Here is a 25799-nt window from a genome sequence, read left to right as displayed (position 1 = left end):
AAGGAGGGCCAGAAGTTCAAAGTAATCCTTAGCTGTGTAGTGAGTTCAAGGTCAGCCTGGGTTACGTGAGACTTTGTCTCTGAGAAAGTAGGGAGAGGGCATGGAAACAATGGGTGAATGAGCTAGTTCCATTGTCGTCAGCATTGTATTTCTATATCACCATCCACAGATACACACTATGAGAAATAATCTTCTTAAGATCCCATCGAGAAGCCGAGCGGTGGTGGCGCACGCCTTTAATCCCAGCACTCAGGAGGCAGAGGCAGGCGGATCCCTGTGAGTTCGAGGCCAACCTGGTCTACAAGAGCTAGTTCCAGGGCAGGTTCCAAAGATACAGAGAAACCCTGTCTCAAAAAATTCAAAAAAAAAAGATAGCATAGATTGTAAAAATATTCTTGGCAGAGCTAAATTTTCCATTTCTTTAGAACCTGGATTACCATGCACACCCACAGACTGAAAACAGATTAGAGAAGTGCTCTGTCACAAGTAAAAGCATAATGGTAAAAAAAATAATAATAAAATAGACTCTTCAACAAGGTTCACACAGACATTTAAAAAGATTTATGCCATTGGTTGCCAGAGCGCTTTGATACTTCCTGGTGACATTTTATGTAAAAGCTGAACTTTAGGAGAATTTTATAACTTATTCTAAACTTAATTCTGTGCCTTTATTATTAACGGAGGAAATACGCAACCGTGATAAAACAGCGAGCTAATAGTAGCTGCCCAGGGACTACAAGAACTCTATTGTATTATGCAGTGTTCTTTTGCATATTTCATTTACTCGGGAGGAAGATATTATAATTTGTAATTTCCATATAGCCAAGTTATTGTGTGCTCTCTAGTGATTACTCTCTGTATTTGTTTAGAATCCGTCCATTTCGGCACAATTTAATAAGAAATTCTGACTTCTCACACAGCTGCCACATCTCAGATGGCTGCACTTCAAATGAAAATGGAAAAGACCACCGTTATTCCTCAAGAATACAAGCCCAGTGCTGCCATCCGTCCACTCAGCCTCTCTCTGCTTCCCTTCCTTGCCTTGAAGTTCAACTGTTTGATTTCGTCATCCTGTCACAACACAATTTTCCGGAGTATAATCTTCAACACTGTTTTAATGCTGAAATGGTAAGTGTGAAGACTCAGGTAGAATCAGCTTCCCGAATGCTGTAAATTGCATTTGCGAATTTATGCGGTGATTAAATGAGGCAACTTGCAAAGACTCAATGCGATTTCCAGGACGTTTAACATGCCAGCTGTAGAAAACAGTTTTCAAAAATTATTAAGCTGAGGAAACTCTATCTGGACATTGTTTGCACCTGACAGTGTTCTCCGCCGCCGCCCCGCCCCCAGCACCAGCAGCAGTGAGGTTCTCCTAACAGACTACAGCTTTCGTATCAGACCATGAATTCTGCTTTGCCTCATCAAACGGCTCCTCAAACAGGGTTTGCAATTAGCTCCCATGCCGTGTCACTCACGAAAGTCTGTCTGATTCCACCCAGTCAGCAAGTATTCACTGAGTGCCTCTTTGGACCTGGGCTATAAATATTCTTTTCTGAGATAATCTCAGCTGCTGGCTTATTGATTCGTGGATGGGTTCATTTTCAGCCTCTCTCCTTAGTCCAACCCAGACAACACAGATTCAAGAATTGATAGGCCTGCTTTATATTTTACTTTTCTGACCCACTGGAGTTGTTATTGAGTAATTTGCATGTGATTAAAACTGTACCAAGGAATTAGCACGTGTATTTGATCATAATGATTATAATAGAAATTTCAAAATGATCTCTAGGTTAACAGCATGGGCTTTATGGAATAGTGGCAATGCATCAGAGAGGCAGCTACAAGGAACTTTGGAGCCGGATACAATCCTCTGGTCTGCCAGCTATTAAATGGTATTACAGCTGTTTATTTAACCTCTGTTGCATGGTTTACTCATTTGAAAGTGGAAATAAAAGAGAACGCCGCGAAAGACTGCTGGAGGATTCATTGAGGTAATACTTGTTTTAAATTGGAGTGAGATAGCAAATGCCAACATCCTTAAGTCTGAGAAGGGTCATTAGGCTTTGTTGAAATAAGAGCGGCGGGGCTGCGTCCCCAACACCCCGGCCGCTTGCTAGCTCATGCCCGAAATAACAACACACAAACTGTATTCATTTAAGAACTGCTTGGCCCATGAACTCTAGCCCTTACAGGCTAATTCTCGCACCTGGACTAGCCCATTCCTAATAATGCGTGTAAGCACCCCAAGGTGCGCTTACCGGGAAGATTCTAGCCTTCGTCCATCCTGGGAGAGTGTAGCATGGAAAGCATGGCGTCTCTGCTCCAGAGCAGAGCTGTCGAGTCTCTCCGGGAGCAGAGCAGAGTCTGACCTCACTTCCTCTTCCGCCCAGAATTCTATTCTGTTTCCTCCTCCCATCTATGCTCTAAGCTAAGCCAAGCAGTTTCTTTATTGCTCAGCCAATGAAATAAACAGATTGATATATGACACTCCCACATCAAGGCTTTAAGCTAGATCTTGCTCCGAGCTAACGTAGCCCCCCAAAGCTCCTGTTTCTGAAGAGCTCTCCCTCTAGATAGGAAGTTTGCTCTGTTTCCTGCTCACATAAAGGTGCCGACCTCCAGAACGTTAAGTACTGTAGAGCATTTCCAGTCGGGGCCTTCCTTGCTCCTTAAACACTGACCAGAACACAGATGGCCCACATTTACAAATACCAATATTTCTTGGTAGAGGTGTTGAGGACTATTGTTAAAACAAAAACTGAGCTGGAGAGATGGCTCAGCAGTTAAGAGCACTGGCTGCTTCTCCAGAGGGCCCGAATTCAATTCCCAGCACCTACAAGATAGCTAGCTCATCACCTGCTGTACCTCCAGTCGCGGGAGATAGATCTGCCCTTTTCTGGCCTCTGGGCACCAGGCACGTCCTTGATGTACAAAAATACATACAAGCCAGGCACCAAGACACATGACAGTGAACAAACATATTTTTTTTAAGGAAAAATGTTCTAGAAGGTAAATATTCCTTGAAATTTTAAAGCCTGTTTTGGCTTCATGTTTTTGTGTGGTTGGTGGGCCAAGAGTATTCTCATCTAAATCAGCTGTCCTGCTTCTATAGACTGAGCTGACTGCTGCCCTCCTCCTTCTGTTCTGTCTTTCAGCTTAAAAGCTTGTTTGCTATTGCTTTCTGTTTGTCTTCATTTTTGAGTGGTGGGGAATAAAACCTGTGGCCTTGTCCCTGCTTTTTAAAAATAGCGTCTTGCTTTTGGCTTCAGGTTGCCATGGTACAACATCAGTGTCTAAGTATTCTGGTTGCAGTTACAGGCACGTAATACGTTCTATGGGGTGGTGGTCATGACAGTCGGATGTCACCAGAAGTCAGAGCAAGAATCTGGCCTGTGACAGCAGTTCTGTGAGAGCAGGTTTGCATGGCATTCACCTGTCTTTGCATCAACCCCTGCTGGAAAGTGATCCGTTGCTAGAAGATGAATAATCTATTTTCTTATGTGATGGTTATTTTTGAGAGCCCTAGTAGACACGAGTGACATATTTTTAGACTAGAAATAGGCTGTGCTAGCTTTAGTGTATGTCTTCCAGTATAGTTTAATGAGTCAGAAAATAAAGCAAAAATACTTCTATACTAAAAATATCTAGACTTGAGCTCTAATCCTGCTTCTCTTCCACTTTATCTTTCTGATCACAGTCCAGTGAGAATGCCCAATCTCCTTTCACCTCACTCACGAGTGGGGGACCAGTGCCTGTCTCTAATGACAGTTTTGAAGATTCAAGATGTGTAAAAAGAGCTCAGTTCAGGCATTTGACAGATATTGTCTGAGTACTGGCCTTGTACTGGATGCTAAGTCTTTCGGGCAGAGAATGGGGGAAAGAAAGGAATTAAAGGTGAGGGGAGTGGGAAGGAGGGAGGGAGAGGGGAAGGAAGGAAGGATGAAGGATGGAAGGATGGAAGGAAGAAAGGAAAGAAAGAAAGAAAGAAAGAAAGAAAGAAAGAAAGAAAGAAAGAAAGAGGACTAACTATACATGAGGAAATTCTACTCTCTGAGGGGGAACAGAAGAAAATCACATAAACAAGTATAATTTGTAGTTATGTACATTTTGAGTTCTAGGAAGAAGAAAGAAACCAGAGAAAAGGGGAGGAAATGAAGTCTCTGGAAGAGAGCTGAAGTTTAGACAAGGCAGATCCTTGGAATGAAGCCTTGATGCCGAGCACAGGAAAATATTTGGTGAAATTTAGGCACCTTTTTTTTAGCAGGCATTTATCCTCTGGTAAAGCATCTTCTCTCAGTTAACCCTTCCTGGAAATGCCCCCATGATGCGCCCAGAGGGTGTCTTCTTAGCTGATTCCAGATCCGATCAATATTAACCGTTATTAGGTCAAGAGTTAAGAAGACATCTCCTCCGGATGAACAGAATCCTAAGATTTCTAAGACAAAACAGTTTGATCTTGAAGTAAGATAAGGTAGGAAAGATGAGCTTTTAGATATTGATTTGTTTAGTGGTTTAGGTAAAGCACTGCTTGCACTGCCTATTCGCCAAGCATGGCTCCGCTTGATACCTGAAACAGAATGACCTGAACAAATAACTGAAAGAATGGACCATTGCCCTTAACAACCTGCTCACTGCCCAGAAAGCTTCTGTAAAAATCTTGCTCGCTTGCCCTTGTGGTTTTAGAGTACAAACTGAGAATACAAACTGGACCTGGAACAGAAGCCTTTCGGGAGCTGTCCTGACTGCCGTCCACTGTTAGCATCTCCTCTCCTCCACTCTCATGGCCGCTGCTTATTCCAACAGTCTGACCGTTTGTTTGCTCTGCAATGTTTGCCTCATGTTCCTCCACACTTCCCAAGCTGCTCTCAATGTTATTCAGTTAACTGTTTATTAAACACACAGTTGCTGGGGATGAAACCAAGCTGTGTGACCTTGGAGAGAAAGCCACCCAGATTGTTGGGCCTCATTATGGCTATAAAACAGTAGTGAGAACTCATAACTGAATGCAGCTTTGCTTTCTGTGACGTAAGACTATGAGTTCAAAGAAAGGTTTGATGGCAGCTAGTTTATCAAATGGATGACTGGTTCTCATAGGGCTTTTTGTACTGTGTGAGAGTCACTGCAAATAGGTAGATGGAAAGAAAGACCACACAGTGGATGCGTCAGACTTAATGAGATGAATGATTCCAAAATAGATGATTAGCTCCTAGTACCTGAATAGCCTCCTACCTGCCATAGCAGAAGAACTGGAAAGAAGGTGAGTAGACATGGAGGTTAAGGACTGGCTGTTTTTTTTCGTAGCTTCCAAAATACAAATGGGGCTGAAGAGAGTTTAATTGATGAATGCTTGAAAAGCAAACAAGAGAATGTGAATTTGATTCTCAGAGCCCACATAAAAACTAGATGTAATGGTGAATGCTTGTAATTCCCATGCTAAAGAGGAGACGGGTTCTGGGGCTCCCTGGCCACCAACCTAGCCTACTGGCTCAGTTCCAGGCCAGTGAGATCCTATCTAAAAATTCAAGCTGAGAAACAACATCTGGAATTGGCCTTTTGCCTCTATTTGCATATGTGAGTGTTCACACGGGTACACACACACAGCAATTATTATTATTTATTATTAACAAAATTTTAAAATACAAATACATTTTATATCTATACCAAGTATAAATGATGATCATAATGTTTTAATTCAAGAATAAATGTGACAATTTTTTATGTTTGTGGACTTTTGAGTACAAATGTCAAAATGCAATATATATGCATATATACATTTGTTTCTCATACAAAAGGATGGTATTTGTAATACAACTATATAATACTCTAACTTTTTTTATCCACAGTGATATATCACTAATGTAGCTAACTTTAATAAAGGAAAGTTGATCCTTGTTAATAGTTGCAGAGTTTCACTAGAGAATTATATTGTTATTTATTTAAACATTTTCTCTATTTTCAACAATGCTTTGGTTATCATCCATTTTCATGTCCTCTATAACACGTGCTTGATTTTATCAACACCTGCTTCTTTCGGCTCAATGTCTGTAGGTACAACAATACTGTTTGACGTGTCAAAATTGGATGCCATTGTGAAATATTTTTACTCCTTTGTTTAAGTCTTTTAAATTTTCCTGGTAAAATTTAAGTAAAAATGATGAAACTTAACACTATCAGACATTAGTTTAACAGTCTCATTATTGCGTACATGTGTGTGTACACATGTGTTTGTGTGTGAGCCAGATTCTTTGGTAGTGGTGTTGGCTGCTTCATACTCCAGGATGGCTCCCAAACTTCACTGCGCTTACCGACATGAGCTATCATGTCTAGGTTTATGTGGGTTCTGGGGATTCAAACTCAGGTCCTCACACTTGCAAAGCAAGCACTTTGTATGCTGAGTCATCTCTGCAATCTACAGCCTCATTTAACAGGTTCACAGTCCCATCAGTGGGCCTTGTGCACTGTGATTCATTTTATACCGTTTCCCTGCCAACACTTAAGTCACATTTTAATCTTGGTCAATTGGGTAGGAGGCAGACAAGAGTATGGCTATTTGATTTGCATTTTATATCAAAATTATTTTTTATTTATTTCCTGGATATTAATATTTCTTCTTCTCTGAAATTCCCAATAATGTTCCTTGTGACTCTTTGTGTTCTCTTACAGTGAGTTTATGGTTTTCCTTAGTAAGAATGACATCTGATGTCAAGCAAGGCCTGCAGACAAAGCATTGGGAAGCTAGACTGGAAGATCACTTGAGCCCAAAAATCTGTAGCAGACCTGGACAATATGGATGGAGTAAGCCTTTCAAAAATGGAGAGGTATAAATTAATTTTGCTTATTATTTTTTTGTGTGTGCTGGTTGTTTTTGCAGTTATCACAAGCTAGAGTCATCTGGGAAGAGGGAACCTCAATTGAGAAATTGTCTCCATCAGATTGGCCTGTGGGCAAGTCTTGGGGGACATATTCCTAATTGCTAATAGATGCAGGAGGTCCCAGCACACTCTGGGTGGTGCCATCCCTGGGCATCTTGGTCCTAGTTGATTAAAAAGCAAGTGAAGTGAGTCTTGAAAACCAAGGCAGTAAATAACTTTCGTCCATGGTTGCTTCCTCTGCTCCTTGAGTTCTTTCCCTGACTTCCCTCAACCATGGGCTATGATCAGAAAATATAAGCCAAACAAACCCTCTCCTCCCCAAGTCTCTTTGGTCACGGTGCGTATCAGAGCCATAGAAAGCAAACTAGAGCAGAATTGGTATGAGAGAGTGGCTTGTGGACTCTGATGGACCGCTCTACGCAGGTTTTGGGGGCCGGTTGTGAAAGTGTTCAGAACTTTGGGCCAGGAAGGCTGTGGAGTACTCCAAGCTTAAGAGGGGCTGTTCTGTGGGAACTTGGAAAAGACCACTGAAAAAAAGGCAGGCAATGGAGGCCTGGCTATGGATTCCAGAGGGAAATCCCTCCAAGACCACATCAGGGTTGTTTGTGCGATATTTTCAATAAGGAATTGCTTATTAAAAATAAATGCTTCTGTGCTTCATTGGGACAGAAGATGCTGCTTCACAGGGACCAGCACCAAAACCAATGTAAACCCCCCCTCCCCAATGTGCTTCTTACCAGATATTTGAATAGAGAAACAAGAGAAGTCACTAATGCACAGGGCCACCTCCAGGAGACGGAGCCTGGCAGAGTCTCATTGTTTCAAGGGGTTTCTGATTTATGGCACCAGCACATGCAGTCATGTTTATTGTCTAAGTCAGTATCCCCATAATGGCATTTTATCATGCCAATAATTGTATGCACAAATATGCCATGTGCACATGTGATTCTCGCCCCACTCTTGGTTTTGCTTTCATGGCAAAGGGCTCTTGACAGGTATTTTGACATTCTGTCTACCAGTTCCCTTCTCCACAGTTCTGCAATTTTTAGGAGAAACAAAGATATTCTTTCTCCTAATGTGGTTAGCCTAGCAAACCCCATTCATCTGGCACAAAAACGTACCACACTTGGAAGATACAAACTACCTTATCCTATGAATAAATACTTCTTAGGTTTATTATGACACAGTTGGTATCATGATGTTCATTAAAGTTCATAAAACGTTTTCATTTCAGCTCATGAAAACGAACTGCATAGAGCTATTGGGGCTGAAGCGGGTGCAGCTAAGTGAACTCAGGCCATTTACACACTAAGGTTTCGGGTTTCAAATGGGTCCAGTTGACAGGTGGTACACACACCTGGATTCATGCCATCATTGCTTTAGAAAGACTGGCTCAATTCATTCAAGTTGGGATACCTATTAGCTTGTTTGTGAGTTACACAGAGCAAAACAAGGTTTGTTCCCACATTCGCTCCACTCACGGTGCCTCTCTCAGGCCCTGGGATTTTCGAGAATGCGAAGAGGACAGCATGCAAAACTTTTATTTTCAAACCATTTTTTATGGAGGTTTCACTACATGGAAGAGACATTTAGAAATGTCAGCTAGCTGAGTGTTTGGGGAACTGTAACTTAAGTGGACCCCATGCCAATATAAATGTTCATCTGGGCTTAAACAACTCACTTCTAAATAGCTGAAATATCACGAGAGTTAGTGTCATTCCCAGAACAAGCCCCACTGCCACCTGCTTCTTGGTAACATGAAGAGACTTTGAATGAAGATAGCTTTACATGGTTAAGCTTGGACACATCTCCGCTATCTAAGCATACAAGACCAATAGATGAAATCACTAGGACATATTTGAATTAAAAGAGAAAAGAAAAAGAAAGAAAGGTTTGTGCCAACCAGAAACTGTATGAAGGACAAAATGGCGGGGTCAGGAGTGGGGCTGGGCAGCACCCATGTAGCCCAGACAGAAGCACTTCCTTTGACTGGAAACCACAGAACAGCCTTGATGCCAGTACTTTGCAAAATGGTTGCATTTTCAAAGTCTGCCACAATCACAGTGTGCTGGGCTCCAGAGTCATAAGTCGAGGCCTGGCTCTGTGGCAGCAAGTGCTCAAGAAGAGCTGGGGAGAGGAGCCCTTATCGGAGCTTTACCCTGAGGGTTAAGGTAAGGTTTCTCCAACCGTAAAGATCTGGCTTTCAGACAGAACCACCATCTTCCAGTAATTCACCAAATGACAAACACAAAGGGGTAGAGCAGAGGCGATCGATGCGGCACTTAGACCTTTTAGGAAAGGCGGAGTTGGTCCTTTGGCCACATCTATGTAATGAGGGGTGGGTGACACTGAGGATGTGGATACCAAAGCACTCCCCATTACCAGATGTTACCCTCTGGTTTTACTTTGAGCTCTTGCCGCTGGTTTATGAGCTGTCCCTGCTCTAGCTTTGTCTGCATGTGATAGTTTTTTAAATGCGTTTACTCTTTGAAAGCGTATTCGACCGGTATGCTTAAATAAACAGACCAGCTCAAAACAACAGATATAATTTAATAATTGAAAACCGGGAAAGTCACGCTGCCGGAGAAGGTCAGAGGTCAGAAGTCCAAACGGGCCAGGCGATCACTGCGAACGAGCGCAGAGAGCGCGCACCTGGATCTCCAGGTTTTTCTACCTGGCCCCAGACGGCCCCACCCTAGCCAGATGTGATTGGCTGAGCTTCCCCATCAACTCTTTTATAATATCATACACATATGGATAAATGTACTTTTATCATATTCTCTCAATTATGCTCTCAGCCCCTGACCCCTCCCACCAAACCCCTTCTTTCCCAACAAGTCCCTCTCCCATTTTCATGTCTTCAAAAGTCTGTGTGACCTACTGAATTTAATTAGAGTTGCCTACGTGAGCAGGGTGGGGGGGACTTCAGCAAAGACAACTTACCAGCGCCTACACCACTGAGGAGGGTGACTGCCCAGGGGACAGTAATTCTGTCCTGCCAGAGACAATGCTACTTGTGTACAGAAACATCTTCACTAACAACTTTCATGGCAACATATATGAACCTGCACAAAACTGAGAAAGGTGTATCAGTGGGATAGATGCAAAGTCATGCTACATATTCTGTGCCATCTATGCAATAGTGGAACCAAATCAATGTATTATAATCATACATAAATGACATATATGCAATTCTGAACAAAAGGAGGCAATTTCAGCATAGTACCTAAGTAATCCAATGAAGTGACACCAGCCAGTACTTTGAAGACCCACAGAAATAGGATCCGTTATAAGGTTTACACTGAAATACAGTGATGTAAAAAACGTGCTTTAGACTTTCTAACCCCCAAATCAGAATAATGAGATACAAGGACGAGGGATAGAATGAGGGAGGTATAGGGAGTTTGACTATGAGATAAAAATATACAAATGTGAAGCGAACACAGCAAAATGTCAGTGTCTTTAGAAGCCAGGTACAACACCTAGACTTTTGACATACCATGCTGGATTATTCATAGACTTCCATAAGCATTTAAAATAGAAGTGCTATCCAGTGTCACCCAAATGACCCTAGCTAAAGTAAATGGGTCACAAAATAAACTTCAAACCGAAACTAAGACTCACAAATCTAGGAAAGGGGGAGTTAGGGAGGAGGGAGTTTGGCAGGGATGGGATGGAGAGGACACAGTGGGAGGATGGAGGCATTAGGATGCACAGGACATTCCCATGAGAGTGAAACTAATTGACAAAAATAAAGTACATTAAAAACAAAAGTGCTAATATTTAAGAATATTAATGCCACCTCGTGGAGGATGATTGCAGAATACCGGTGAAAGTCTTTCGAATGGTACACATGGCTTGATTTCAATATTATGTTCTGAATATAAATGCAAACATGATGAAATTATAATTGAACATAATGAGATAATGAGCAATTTAATAACACCTTTGCCTTCCAAATGTTCTATAATATAAACATACTACTTTAATAATCAGAAAGAGCACTTTGAAATTTCTCACCTTTAACCCTAGTCTTAATTTCAAAAGGACTTGTATTCTGAGTGTCCCAATTATAGAAAGCTGGTGAGTTCCCAGGTTGGCTGCATTATGGCCGGAGTATTATTTTATTGTTTTCATATTGCAAGACTATGATAATAGCTGCTTTTAAATGCCTCCATTTTGTTTGAATTTCCTGGAAAAGAGACCCAAAAGAAAAGTTTCTAAGCTGAGGGGAGGAAGCAATTTCAAGCTGCAGAGTTAGTCACAGAAGGTTGGGCACTGAATGAAAATGGCGCATTGTAGGTTTGGGCGCAAGTCTAACAGAAGGTAGGAGTTTGTGTGCATTGTTTCTGGACAAACTGGACAGAGCAGTCATACTGGGGATGATGGCCCTTGAGGAGGGATTTGTTCATACAACCTTTATGTCATTAATGAAAGCTATGATGTTACTCCTTAAACATCTCCAAGTTCTGTCCCCTGAAACACTCCCTTACGTCGTATGGAACTGAAGCTTTGATCTGTCAGGCATGAGGGTTCCAAATGCCAGCATGGTCGTTGTTACTGTGGAACTGACAATGATCTTGTGCGAGGCTAGGAGACTTGGGAGTGTGGGGAGATGAAGTAATGGCAGTATCTGTATCTATCGAAAAAACACAAGCTGGTGTTGAGTAAACATGAAAAAATTCATGAGTAACTCACACTATGACCAATCTCTGTACTTGGGATACAGCAGAACTCTGATATTCAACTCACATCTGCTGAGAAGTACAAGGTTTCAAGATACTCACCAACCACCATGTAAGAGAAGACACTGAATAGTAGGAATCAACTTTCAGGATAGTAATTAAAACTCATCATTTGGGCATGATGGCACATGCTTATAATCCTGGCTCTCCATGGGTGGATGTAGGAGGGTCAGAAGTTCAAGGCTATCCTTTTGAAGCCAGCCATGTGTTGTGCCTTAGATATGAGCACAATGTAGAAACCACAACTTGTCTTTGGAGGGGAGCTTTTGGAACAATCCCCTGGACTTCTAAAATCTTTAGCTGTGTAACAAGTCTCTAAATATTGATGGGGGCCACCTACTGTCTCCGACTTGATACAGTTTGCCGATGTGCTTATAAATCAGTTCCAGCCGGCAGGATGCCATCACATTGTGGCAAATCCAGATGTCAAGACAATCAACATCTCTCTGAACTGTATTATTGTTGAAAGGAGGCTGGAGTTGCCCCAGTCCTAACTACATGGCATCTCTACTATACCAACTATTCCTGGCCTCTGACTTTAGCATCAATACTGCCAAGATATTGTGGCATTATTATTTCGTTTATGTCTTCCTACCTAGTTGGTAGTACTTACAAGAAGAGTATGAATGCAGCCATGCCCAAGGGGGCCAGGATATTGCAATGGGTAAATGGTCAAAGACCCAGGAATTGATCCATAGAGGTGAGAATCCGAGGTACCTACTTTGGGCTAAGAACAACACAGCAATTTATCTTGTGTCTAATCCTATTATTCATGTAAAGGTGTATAACTCTTTACATTTCGTAGAAAACTGAAGTTTTTTTGTTATATAACTGGGAAGTATAACATGAATGGGGGCCTGCTTGTTTGTTGTTGGGTTTTTTGTCCTCCCACCAGGAACCCCCAGCTGTTTAGCCCCAAAGAAAATCACACATAGATCTCTATAAGTTATAAAGCTGATTGGCCCATTAGCTCTAGCCTCTCACTGGCTAACTCTCACATCTTGATTAACCCATTTTTCTGATCTATGTTAGCCATGTGGCTCAGTACCTTTTTTCAGTGGGCCAGATCACATCCTGCTGCTTCGGTGGTCTGGGCAGGAGTGGGAGAGTCAACTTCCTTTTTCTCAGAATTCTCCTGTTCTCATTGCATCATTTCTACTTCCTGTCTGGTTTTCCCGCCTATTATATTTCCTGCCTGGCCAACCAGCTAATCATTTAAAACATGATTGACAGAATACGAACAATTCTCCCACACCAGAAAGTGATAGAATATTTGAAAGCAGTGAAATATGCAATAGCTGTATTATGTCTTTGTCTTGAGTTCTCTCAGCATACCATCACACCTCATATACACACCCACACACCACATACATACACATACACACACCCATGATATGTAATACATATATACATATACATATTCACCTATATATAATATATAGAGAAACTTAATTGTATATATACTTTATGTTTCTGTATATGCTTATATAACATATGTATCACTTTATTATATTTACTATTCTAAAACTTCACAGCAAAGAAGCCAGTTTAAGCACAAAACAAATCTTGAGGTTAAGTGAGAAAGCACAGCAGTGGTCATTGTGTGTTGAGCTGTCATTAGAGTGACAAAGCAAACCTTCCTTTTATTTATTACCATGATTTATCATTTGGACATATCATCTACAAACAACACTAACCAAAACTTTGATATAACCGAACTACATTCACAGAGATGTGCTGTGACCCATGCCTGAGCCAATGTCATAAACATGTCTTCAAGAAATGATTCTGACAACTGTTTGTAGCTTAGGTAGTATTTTCACCTTTCTGGTTACCATATGGAGTCACCCAAGGTCATGGTCACACAATTAGCATTAAAAAAAATACCATTCTTTGAATCTCTAGTAAGCATTGTGCTTTCTTAGACTTAAAACAGTTGTACCACAAACCTGAGAACAAAGGAGAAATAATGTCTAGTGAACTGAAAGTTCTACACAGTCTGGCTAAGTAGAAGAAAAAAGTAAAAACAGGGTTCTCAGGACAACATGGAATTTTTTTTGCTCTGATTTATTCAATTTAGAGATTTGAAAGTGTTCAACTTCTGTTTTCAAGTGTAAGTAGAAATATGATGGCCGTGAGTATCCAGCTGCACAATCCTCAGCTGCTGGTATACTGGGGAAAAAACAAACGATATTTCTTATTGTGTGGCCTCTGCCTTTTTTGTTAAAGCTTTGTATTTAAATAAGTCATAAACAAACAAATAAAAACTCCCTCATGTGAGCCAGGCATGGTAGCACACACTTATGTAGAAAAGCTGAGGCAGGAGGATTTTGAGTATGAGGGCAGTTTGAACCGCAAAGTATAAACCTGTGTCATCAATAAATTTTTTTAAAAAGCATCCATAATTAAAATAGAATAAAATTTTCTATATGCAGATTTTGAACATTAGCAGGACCAAAAGCAAATCTAAAGTGAGCTCACTACTGGATAAAAGGAGAAATGGCTCCTTTCTCCAGCTCCGTTACCCAGGGCTCTAACCCTCTTTTACCTTCTCAACCTCCCTGAGTGGTGTCAGTCATGACAGACAAGGAAGGGGATTCTCTTCCAGGCAGAAATCAGGTGTGCGGTACCACTGCCACAGGCTGTTGTTCTCTTCTTACTTGGATACTCGAGACTTGTGACAACAAGTCATAAGATGTACCAATATGGTTATTTAATTGGGGCTCCTATAGAAATAAAGCCATCTTTCTCCCAAAGTATCGTGAAAGACGGTTGAAATTGGGAAGGCCAGGAATGCTATGAAAATAAACAGCCCAACTTTCATGTGTCTGTGTGTGCATGTTCATGTGTATCTGCCCATGTATGTACTTGTGTGAAGGTCAGGTAATAATCTTTGGAATCATGGCCAGGATGTTCACCTTCTATGAAGCAGGGTTTCTCACTGAACTGAAGCTCACCAGTCAGGCTAGAGTCATTGGTCCGTGAGCCCTGGGAGCCACATGTCCCCACCTCCACATGACAAAGTGCACATCATCACTCCAGGTATGTTCACCTGGGTTATAATATGTAACGTGGGTCATCACGATTACAAGGCATGCACTTTAACAATTGAGTCCTTTCCCCGGATCTCGGGAGGTGGTTCCTGGGTCGTATAAGGGAGCTAGCTTATGTAAGCATGAGCCTACGACAGAGAACCAATTTCTGCTTCGTTTTCTTCATTCCTGCCCAGATTTCCCTTAATGATGAACTGTGACCTGGCAGTGTAAGCCAAACAAGTCATTCTTTAAGTTGCTTCTGGTTAGTGTTTTATCAAAGCCAATTAAGAATGAAACTAGACTAGATAGACATTGCTTGAGTAAGAAAGAAACCGTAACAATGAGGTGAATTGGCCATCTATGGTTCTAACCAATGGAATGGTAGATGCTATAAATGAAACAAAGACTTCAGAAAAAAATAACCCTCAGACAAGCCCCAAACATATATTTAATAACCTTTGAGACATAAACACAAAGACCACTATAGAATTTATTTTTACTTTATTAACAATGTGGCTTACCATGTTTTCAAGTAAAAAGGGTTTTTTCATTTAGAATAAAAATTAAAATATAACTCTGATATATATTTTCATTTATGTACATGGAAACATATATACAGAATACAATCTTACAACAAACTGAGAGAGCATGCCCTTTGTCCTTTAAATTTCAAAAGTAAAGACACTGATTTTTTTCTCTTTTATGCATCAAAACATACCAAAATATGAATCAAATTTCAGCACAAACTTTCTCAAGTGGAACATGAACGATAAAGGGCTCCCGCCACTAGTGACTGCTTACACAGGTCGTGTTAGCTTGCATTCTGAAGGACAGGTACAATGTTTACCTTTTTTATTATTCAAAAACAAAAAACCCTTCCCAGCAGTTTTCATCATAAATGTACTTATTAGCAAAAGATTGTTCTAGACTTTTCCTTTTTCAGCGTTTGTTCCTCTTTGTCCTTACCAAAGCACTGCTCTGCCTTGGCTCTGCGACATGACCCGCATCCTCACTGGTGCTGAGTCCCAGCCATCAAAAGAGAATGGAACGAGGAAGTCTATAGCTCAGAAAACTGAGTCATTATTATCATTTAAACCACAAAGGCTTTAAAAAAGCTAAAAACCCAAGGAGACCAGGCAGGACAGCAATTACGATTTTTCAGTCAATTACGATAATTTCGTTTTGTAATAGCATGTTTTGGATACCTCTAAGCCACCCTAGTTTTAAAAGCTATGAGAATTAAGCAACTTAAAAAGTTAACCCAGTTAAAGAGAGTAATTTTCAGAGAATTTGCGAACAGAGAGGAATCGTGAGCAAGTAGGAGAGTCACTAGGATTGTATGGTCATCATTTCAGCTTCTCTTGCTATTTATTATTGCACCAAAGAGACACAAGCAGTTGATGTCCCCAGAGACTTTTTCCATAAACACTACAGATATCTTAATTTACATTTTCTCCTTCCAAATAATTGCACACTCAATCACAGCTCTCCAAAGACAGAAGAGAGAGGAACTGGAACCTATATTCACTATCCTAACCCAAAAGCAGCAATGTCGAACCACAACGAAGATCCTACTACTTTTCTGTTCTATTTCTATATACAGAAATAAATATAAATGGGTGTTATACAAAATAAGTATGAAACCCCCCGAGTGCTTCCAAAACCAAGCAACAACTTTTAGGAAGGGGTGTTGGTGTAAGATAGAAGACAAGCCCAGTATTTGTCTCATAGAACCCTCAGAACTCTGAGATAGATTAGGAGAGACCTATCTTCAAAAGTCTGATCAAAAGGAACTGTGTAAAGATGGCAGAAAAGGTCAGATATGGCAGTGTTAGAGCGTGGATCACTTTAATTTATTGAGGACCAAATCAAAGCAAACACAGAAAATGATTTTTTGAATATGATCAAATAAGGTCTAGGGACTCAAATAGCTATAGAGCTCAAACACTGTGAGTCAGACTCTGATCAAAGGCATCTAATTTTAAAAGTGACAGACCAGTTCTGTGAGCTCCAGGTTGGATGCTGTGGTAAAAGACACCATTGTTGAGTAGCTGGTACACTCTGCTTTGATCGGGGTATGTTTATTTTGTGGACAGGATTTTTCTTTCTTTCTTTTTTTTTTTTTTACAATACAGTACAAATGCACTCAGGAAGCTAAGGGCTAAAATAAACTCCCTAAACTTCAGAGTGGGAATAAATGATGGGCTGTCATTATGTAAGTTGAGGTGGCATTTCCACTCCTCAACTGCATGGCACAGACTGTAGGATGCCTGCTTGGCTGGCTACAGGAGGCAGTGAATGGTGTCCTGTGCCCATGGTGTGGGGACATGAAGGAGAGGACTCTGGTCCCAGAAGATAATCAAAGAGAGAATAAATGATAGCATCCAGGAAGGACTGGGGGGAGGGCATCATTTGATGGTATTTAGAGAAGAATCTTTTTGGTGTTCAGGCTGTGGAATATGTGAATAAGATCCATTTCTTTTTCTGCCATAGTAACGGGGATCTAGAGCAAACTGCTCCTTGGGAATAAGCCCCGTGTTTAAGACAGAAGCAGAGGACAGGCAAGTCTAGAGAGGAAAAAAAAAAAAACCCTCTTTACAATCCAGTAACAAAATTGTCACCCGCATGATGAACACACCATCCTGGACCAAAGCTCTGGAAGACCCTGAGACCTCTAAGAAGAAATCATCCCCTTCAGTTCTCAAATACTTCTCAAGTCTACTGGAGGGCTGGGCCAATTGAACACTGACAGTCACTATGATAAGGGTGGCTCCTAGCTGGGCACCCTTCGGGTATGGTTCCTGTCATCTCTTCCTTGCCAAAGGTGAAGAAGACAAAGAACGAGGCTGAAGGATGAGGACAGGCTGGGACATCTGGTTCCACAGGAAGAAGGGTTTCTGACTGATGACCGTCATATCCTGACTGGGTTTTCTGTAACATTCTTCTGGTTCTTTCTGTGGGTTCAGCAGACCTCTAGAAAAATATCCATGTTTGGAAGCAACACTTGCTCCCCAAGTCATTACCGGAAATTCCACGAGAAAGTGACATTTGTTCTCAAAGCGCATCGTGTTCTAGCAATGCCACAGCCACACCCTGGTTTCAGATGCAACCGAAATGGCTCATCTTGAGAAGGCCACAGTGAAGGACCAAGAAGGAGTCAGCACAGGAGAGATGCCACACCATCTTGAAATAGAGACCCTTTCCGACCGGTAGACTGAGCATCTATGGCCAAAAGCATATGGCCGAGAAGACAGGCCAACTGAGGAAGGTTCAGCACGTAGCTTAGGAGAGAGAAATTCAACAACTGCAAGCCAACCATGCAGGCGCCAGCATGGGGCATCCTTACAGCATCACAAAGGTCACCATAAACCATCACTTGTCCCTGGGCATATGCATCCACCAGTGGTCTGTAGCATGACAATGGAAAACCAGCTTTAAGGAAGAGTCTCAACCACAAATAATTAGATTTCTGGTTCCATCAGCCACCATTGCTCAATGTGGAGGACGGTGAGCATAAACAACCACAGATCTCAAAGCCTGACAAATTACCACACCTTAAAATGTTGCCAAAACACATGCAGCTATCAGTTTGTCACACCGTGTTCTGGGACAGTTGAGACTCTAGTCAAAGAGAAAAGATCAACAGACTATGACAAAACATGGAAAACCACAGAGAAAAACAGTAAAATCCACATAGGTGTGAAGTTAAGCTTCCCAAATGAACATCCACTCATGAACAGAGTAAAAGTTTGGTTTCCTTCCCTTTAAAAAGATGGAGAGGTGACCTCCATGTCATGATGTACCTCAGTCCCTTTGGGTCTGCAAACACATGTTGAACCACTCATGAGAAAACACAGCCGAAGTACTGGCTAGAAAAAAAAAAAAATCAGCCAAATTTTATAACCACTGATTATTCTATAAATGATATGGTGAGATTTCATAAGCAACCTCCGAGAGTGAAATGTAGGAACTGTAAGGTTAAATTCTGTGGCCCAGTTCTTTTTCTCATTTTGGCCCACCTGGGTTCCTCTCTAGCAAGAATGAGGAGAAGGCTGGGGGAGAGGGTATACTCAGTGCCTCACCACTAAGTGTCCTAACTTTTCCTTCATTGGGAGTTTGAGTCCAGAGTGGTGGGGAGTTACCCAAGGACATGACGTTGGTCATTAGCACAGTCAGGATGGAAACCAACTGAGTTCAGGCCCCATATTCACTCTGCTATATTAGGCTAGGCCTTACTGCTTCCTCGTGCTTGCTTAGTGTGTGGCGAGTCAGACTAGCAGGAGAGAGATGCAGAAGGGCTTGTTTGCAGTGACCTGCTTTAACATTTTTAAGTGGCTACACCTAGTTCACAAAACCTTTCCCCAACTCTCTTCCTAGGCTTGCCCTCTGAAAGCTTTTCCTTCAATACAGAATTTGATATTTCCCCAAACTGGCCTCCTCCCGACTGGTCACAGTGATCTTGGAACACTAAAGTTATGGTACTGCAGGGGACTATGGCAAGTGCTTGCCATTGCCAATGTTCTAGGCTCTGCTTACACAGCAGTTGTCTACTGTAAGCAGCCATCCTGGTGAGAAGGCACCTCCGACAGAGGATGGAGCTTAGTGCATTGTTTTAGACCAGCATCTGGAAACAGAGTCCACAGTTGTGTTAGAGAAGGAGCTAGCTGTCAATGAGGTCAAATGGGAAGCAGGTGGCTCCAGACCACAGTAGTTTGCATACGTGGGGCTACGAAAGAGCCTGAGAGAGTAAGTCAGGCGAAACTGCCAGCGAGCCAGGGATTCTGCTTGGAGGCACCCGGTCCATCTTGGTTTCTGAGAACCTGGACCTCAGTGTAAGGAAACTTGGCTTACAGGAAGCTGCCTAGCTTAGATGGGAGAAAAATAAAACTCAGAGATCAAGAAGCGAGTCAAGAGTTGGGAAAGTTCTGTCTCAGAACTTCCACTCCAGTCCCAGGAACTGCTGATGTGGTCCTTCTGTGTGCTTCAGAAACATAGAACTATCCAACAGGCTGGTGCTTCGAGGAGGTCCTGGGCTTCTGGCTTTTTGGAGATCCTCAACGAATGTGCCATTTCACAAAGCCCAGGAAATCAAGGTATCAGTCCCGGAAACCTTCACAAACACAGCATCATCAGAATCAGGCACCACCCTGGGGAAGCAGACTTAGTTGGCATACTGCGCATAGAAAGCCACTTTCACTCTCTCGATCTGATGGCATAACTTGATAGCAGGTCCCAGCTTCAGCTCCATGCACTCCTGCACGGTCGGGAGAGTCAGCAGGAGGAGTGCCTGGCCATCGATGTCCTGCCGGAAGATAAGGCCATGTTAGAGAAGTAGGATATACTTGGTGGCTTTGCTTGTCACGTCGAGCTTTGTCGGGGAATTAAATGTGTAAAGAAGGGTTCTTAAGTTTTTTTTTTGGGGAACATATTATCACAGGTAACAGTTAACATGGAGACGGCTGAATGCATGTGTTATATAATAAAATGTGTGTGTGTGTGTGTGTGTGTGCACACGCGCACACACACATGAGAGAGAACAGGGGTAGTGTACAGGGATGGATATAGATCGAAGTCAGAGAAAACCCTTGGGTCTTGGTCCTCACCCTCTATCATGTTTGAGACAGAGTATCTCTGCCAGGCTAACTGGTCTGGAATTCTGTCTTTGTCCCTCAGCTGCTCATAGGAGTGTGCTGAGATTACAAACACATGTACACTATTGTCTCTGGTTTTTATGTAGGTTCTGAGGATACAAACTCAGGTCATTAGCGTGCATAGCCGGCGCTTTACCCCTGAGCTGAGCCATCTCTCCGGCCCCAACAAAATCACTTTTGCTAAGACTATTTTAGCTCCTCTGAAGTTCCTAAGCCTCTGCTGGCGGAGACAAGCAATGGAACAGGTAGGAGGTTCCAGAAATTTCTTCCCAACTCAGTATCCAGTTCTGGGACAGCAATTTCTTCCGTCGAGGCTAGGTCCTTCTATGCTAACCTGAGCACCATAAACTGGCTAGATACTAAAAAGTAAAAGTTTTCTTCCTACTTTGTAAGGTCTGATATCACAGAACAGGTGATAAGACACCAAAGAGGGAAACGTCAACTATATAGTATAATTTTCCAGTTGTATGTGTGTATAGACAGACAGATACATACAGAAAGAGGCAGTCACACACTGACACATGGGCCACTTAAACTTTCCCATTGCCACATAGTTATAAAAACGGCCAGGCTAGAACACTAGTGCCACATGTACCAAGCCCTAAACCATTGTTTATTGCTGATGAAATCATGAGATCACACAATATTCAAATGAAAGCCGACTCAGTGTCACATGGCAATCAAACATCTCTGAGGTTACAGAAGTTACCCTCCAAAACTATTGACACTCAAGGATCTGCCAGATGTACAATAAATATCAATATGGATACATACAAAATATGAAAACGTCAAGTTTACATGATGCCTTTAGAGGAATCAAGCAAGCAACAGGTGAACAAAATGCCTGAATCCAAAAGAATGGTCCCATGGAAGCCACATGGGATACAGAGAATACAGACAGGCAGTTCAATGACATTAGGAGAACAGCTCCTACTAAAATGACTAATTCAGCCCAAATGATGAAGATTGGGAAAACAAACAAACACACAAACAAAAAGAAACCCTGGAGCTAAAGAACTGAGTAAGTAAAACAGCAATACATACAGGTGGGAGCCTCAGCAACCAGGCAAGTAGAACTCCCAACCTGAAGAGAATTCTTTTGAGATAACACATTCAGACACAGAAGGAAAGAGGGCAAAGAAACAGCTGAGCCTTAGGAGAGGCCACTAAATGAACTAACAGTCAATGGGGGGGGGGGGGCACAGAAAAATCTAACTGATTATATAATAGTCATAAACAACTGAAATCTTAAGAAAAATATGGACATTCAGGTTCAGGAGGCCCGAAAGACCACAAAAGGGCACAGTGTAGTCAACCTATGCACAAGAAAGACAGATTCTAAAACAGGAAGAAAAAAGTGCCAAGTTACGCATTAGGGAATCATTGTAAGATGACAACGATTTCTCATAGACATCTTAGCCATCAGGAGGAAATGCCACATTAAAGTCCCAAAAGAATGAATACTGGGCTGACTAGAGCTCTATAGCAAGGCCTGATCTCAACACATAAATAAAATCCGACTTCCAAGAACCAACATCTTACAGACACCTTCCAGAAGAAATGCATCATCACCAAATTGGGTTTCTAAAAACTGCATAAGGAATCCTATACCTAGAAGCAAATTCCATCATGAAAACACAGCCAATCCTCAGAACGAGAGGTACTCACACTCAGGACTGTTTTCTCCTCTTTCCACTGCATCTTGCTCTATCTACACAACAGGTGCCGTATTAAAGTGATGTTCACCAAGTGGTGGCTAAATTCTCTATAGGAAAAAGGGCACAAAAACTCACTCCAAAGACCACTCTGTTAGCCTATGTCTCTGCTACCCTGCTTGCTATTACAATCTGGTTTGTTCATGTAGATGCCACAGGATTGTGTGGCTGGCGTAACTGTAACTCGCTCTTCCTGTTTCCCAAGACAGGGTTCATGTTCCAGCAGGAATAACTGAGGAATGGTGAAACCAGGAGTGAGGTGATGCTAAGAATCATTGGTAACAAACTGAACTCAACCCTACATTTAAAAGGGAGTCAGTTCTCAGGCTGTTGGTGCAAAGGGCAGGAGAGTATATACTCCACAGTGTGGATTTCAAGCCTTCAATCTTTCCTCCCAAGAACCTGCTTGCCTGAATTCGACAGGGAAGCTAACCTTTCATCTCTGGGATGCAGAATGGGAACTAACAGCTGAACCATGCTCTAGTTGCAGGCTAATTCATTAACACTAACCATTATCATTGATTAGAGACCCTTCAATTTGCCTTTTATCTCAGAAGAATAAATCTTAGAAATCAGACCCAAGAGCTAAAGATGGGAAGTGCTTAAAACTGCAGCTTCCTTGTATAAGCATGTGGGACATTGGCATTTTCCTCCAGCATCGCTGTCAGTCAACATTCACAAAGCATCTGTACAAGGAGGTGACTCTAAACTGAAAGAGAATGATGAGTTCTTCTGTATATGATTGGCTATAAAGACAGATACGGCATCCTCTCTTTTTAATTTTAATTCTTTTGAGAATTTCATATGCATGTGCTGTATTTACATCATGTCTACTTCTCTCCTTCCCTGTTCCAGCTCCTCCTGGTAGCAATCCTCTCTAGACTTGGAAAACATATCCTTTCCAGAAGTTCTTACCCACCTATGATGTACTTCACTCCCCTATGTAGGCACAATAAAGGCATGTGACCGCCTCCCAAAACGGCTGATGTTCTGAAGTGTGAGGCTATGGATGGGAAGCAGTGGATATTGGGAAAACATTTTAGGCAGTGATGGGACATCTGTGAGCGTTCTCATCTTTCCTACAAATGGAGCTTCCAGTGTGTAGAATTTTAATAGAATGTAAGTACTGAGTCATGTGTGCTGGAAACTGGGAGCTGAATACTGTTGTTTGGCTAAATAGACACACTGTCTTGTTGCCTTTTAAATATGTATGTTTCTACCCATAGACAAATGCTACTCCCAGCTTTAATCGGAGAAGCCATTCTTTTTGGTAAAGAGTGGTGAATGCGGAGACTCATGGCTGTTCAAGATGCTAAGAATAGGCACAGATGAGTGCTCATTCTCAAACACGCATTTTAAACTATTTTTTCTATGGTCCAGGGAACGCTGTGGCAGAAGACAGGGAAAAGAACTCCAAAATGACCTTCTGGGCAAAGCACAGCCATTGCAACCATGCATTCCCAGTAGCTGTGGATGGCTGCACTGGGTCTGTGTAAGAACTGGCCCCTCCACAGTCAGGCAGGGATGGAGGAAAGCCTTGGGGTGGCCCTACTCCTCACTGATGACCACAGCAGGCTCCTGGGGATAGCTCCAATCCAGTGGTCACAAAGGTGACCCTGGACATGGCTATACACCCAAAAGTCCTGACTTTTGAATAGGGATTAAAAAATAGAGTAAGTCATTGATAGAGATGGGGGGGGGTAAAAGGAGGTGGGAGAGGGAGAGAGGAATCACAATATATTACATGCAGGTGTGAAACTGTCACAACAAAATTAATAAAAAGGAAGAAAGAATTATAGAATAAATTGGGCTTATGGGCACTCTCCATCTTTACTAAAGCAGATGTATATCCACGACATGTAAGTCAGCAATTTAAAACTGGGTGTTAACTGCTGCAATAAGAACATTCTATAAAGGAAGGCTCAAAATCAAAAGGTGGAAATAATGAGAAGATTCTACCTGCCTGATACATGCCGCTGATCTTGCTTTGCTTTTTAGCTCTTTTTAACCTAATAAGGTATGCAGGTAATAGAACTATCAAACCTTAGTTGTAGTTGTGTAGAATTCTGTCAGCAAACCATGAGGAGATATAACCAAATGCTTGGCACCTATGGGTACATTCTTTTAATTATGTATTCCAGCTACTGACTGTGAGTGCCATAAAGGAAACCTTGTCTGGGGATGGCTCATTAAGAAATTGTTCATACAAACATGAGGACCAGAGTCCAGATCCAGGGCATCCCTGAGAAAGCTAGGTGCAGCTGTGTGTGACTGTAATCTCAGCACTGGGAAGGAAGACATGGTAAGATCCCTGGGGTGTGCTAGCCAGGCAATCTAGCCACGTCATGGAGTTCCAGATTTACTAAGAGAGCCTGTCTTAAAAAACATAGAATGGAGGGACTGGAGAGATGGCTTAGTTCAAAGCACTTGCTGCTTTTGCTGAAGACTCACAATAGCTCTAAGTTCAGCTCCAAGGGATCTGATGTTCTCTTCTGGTTTCGGTGGGCATGTGCACTCAAACTTACACACACACACACACACAAAGACAAATAACTAAAAGTCATGAGATAAGAAAACAATTCAGAAACTGATTTTACAGTGACATTACATAGAAGATACTGGGCAGTCAGCCTAATTGTTCAAAGAAATACTCTACTCTTTCCATTCACTCTGAACAAGGACAGGGTCCCATAGCTCTCTGTGCAAAACAGTGGTAAAGGCCACCCTGGGGTCACAGCATTAAGGAGAATGGCAGATAACTGACGCCATGCAGCCTGGATGAGACCACTTAAAATGATGTCAAGGACCTTGAAATGTCATTCTCTGACCTTTTCAGATCAGATGCCCCTCCTGTCCTGGTCCTAGACTTCCTCCAAGGAGAACAAATGGGAAGTAATATTTCGCTCCTCTCTCCTACTCAGCCAGCAGCAGTGATAGAAGCCCCAAGTTTATAGGGGTTTCAACTTTGAAATCATGGATTGGAGTGTGGGAAAGAGACCATGCTGCCTGGTGTGGATGTCAAGGCTGGCAGCCTGGAAAAGAAGCGGACTGAGGCCACAACTTTGAAACTCTCCAGGAGCTGATTTACTTGCGTTCCACAGAAGCAGCCTTTGGACATCTGGGACTAAGCTCAACAAAAACCCCTGGACAAGAAAATGTGCGGCAGGAAAGGGTTAAGGCTAAACAATCTGATTAATTAGCAATCTTTCACGTTCCTTTTTATCTGGGAAAAAAAATCAACCAAAAGTAAGCCTGATATCTAGAGGTGGAAAGTGCTTAGAATGCAGTCTGTCCATATGTGAGCCACCTGAGGACCCATGATTGCTACGTCTGTGTTCTTAACTCATTTCTCATTCTTTCTAGATGATAGAGAATATGACGCCCGGGTGTCATGGTTTTGAGAAGACCATGCTACTCAGAATATCGCCATGGTTCTCCCGCTCCAGACAGACGCAGGTTAAGATCCTCCCTGGTAAGCCAGCTTGTGGGCTACACAGAATATTAGAAATGAGTTAGAACAATATGTAAGAGCTAGCCAATAAGAAACTGGACCTAGCCGGGCCAGGCAGTGTTTGAAAGAATACAGTTTCCGTGTAATTATTTCTGGGTATACACTAGCCATGCGGGCGGCCGGGTGCCGGGGACGCAGCCCTGCCGCTCCTATTTCAACAGATGGCGCCCAGACGTGATGGGCTAAATCCACTTAAAAACCTGAGAGGGCTTAAAAAGGAGAGAGAGAGAATTTAAGACAGCTTTTTGCTGTTTCTGGGTTGCGTGC

The 25799-nt window shown here is 42.2% G+C and overlaps 1 protein-coding gene across 5 annotated transcripts in view; it reads right to left on the bottom strand.

Moving 5' to 3' along the window:
- Nucleotides 1-16753: 16753 nt before the first annotated feature.
- The window catches only part of Sfmbt2 (Scm like with four mbt domains 2), a 179815-nt gene continuing 170769 nt past the window's right edge, over nucleotides 16754-25799 (bottom strand). For all 5 annotated transcript variants that reach the window (XM_050150485.1, XM_050150484.1, XM_050150482.1 and 2 more), the window contains one exon: nucleotides 16754-19957. In XM_050150485.1, the coding sequence (XP_050006442.1) occupies nucleotides 19817-19957 (141 nt within the window). In that variant the 3' untranslated portion in view covers nucleotides 16754-19816. The remainder of the gene's footprint in view (nucleotides 19958-25799) is intronic.

Source organism: Alexandromys fortis, unplaced genomic scaffold (genome assembly GCF_014885135.2).
Source record: "Alexandromys fortis isolate MF-2015 unplaced genomic scaffold, M_Fortis_MF-2015_v1.1 scaffold_69, whole genome shotgun sequence".
NCBI lineage: Eukaryota > Metazoa > Chordata > Mammalia > Rodentia > Cricetidae > Alexandromys > Alexandromys fortis.
The sequence above is the reverse complement of the archived record's forward strand: the minus strand, read 5'-3'. Positions and strand labels throughout refer to the sequence as shown.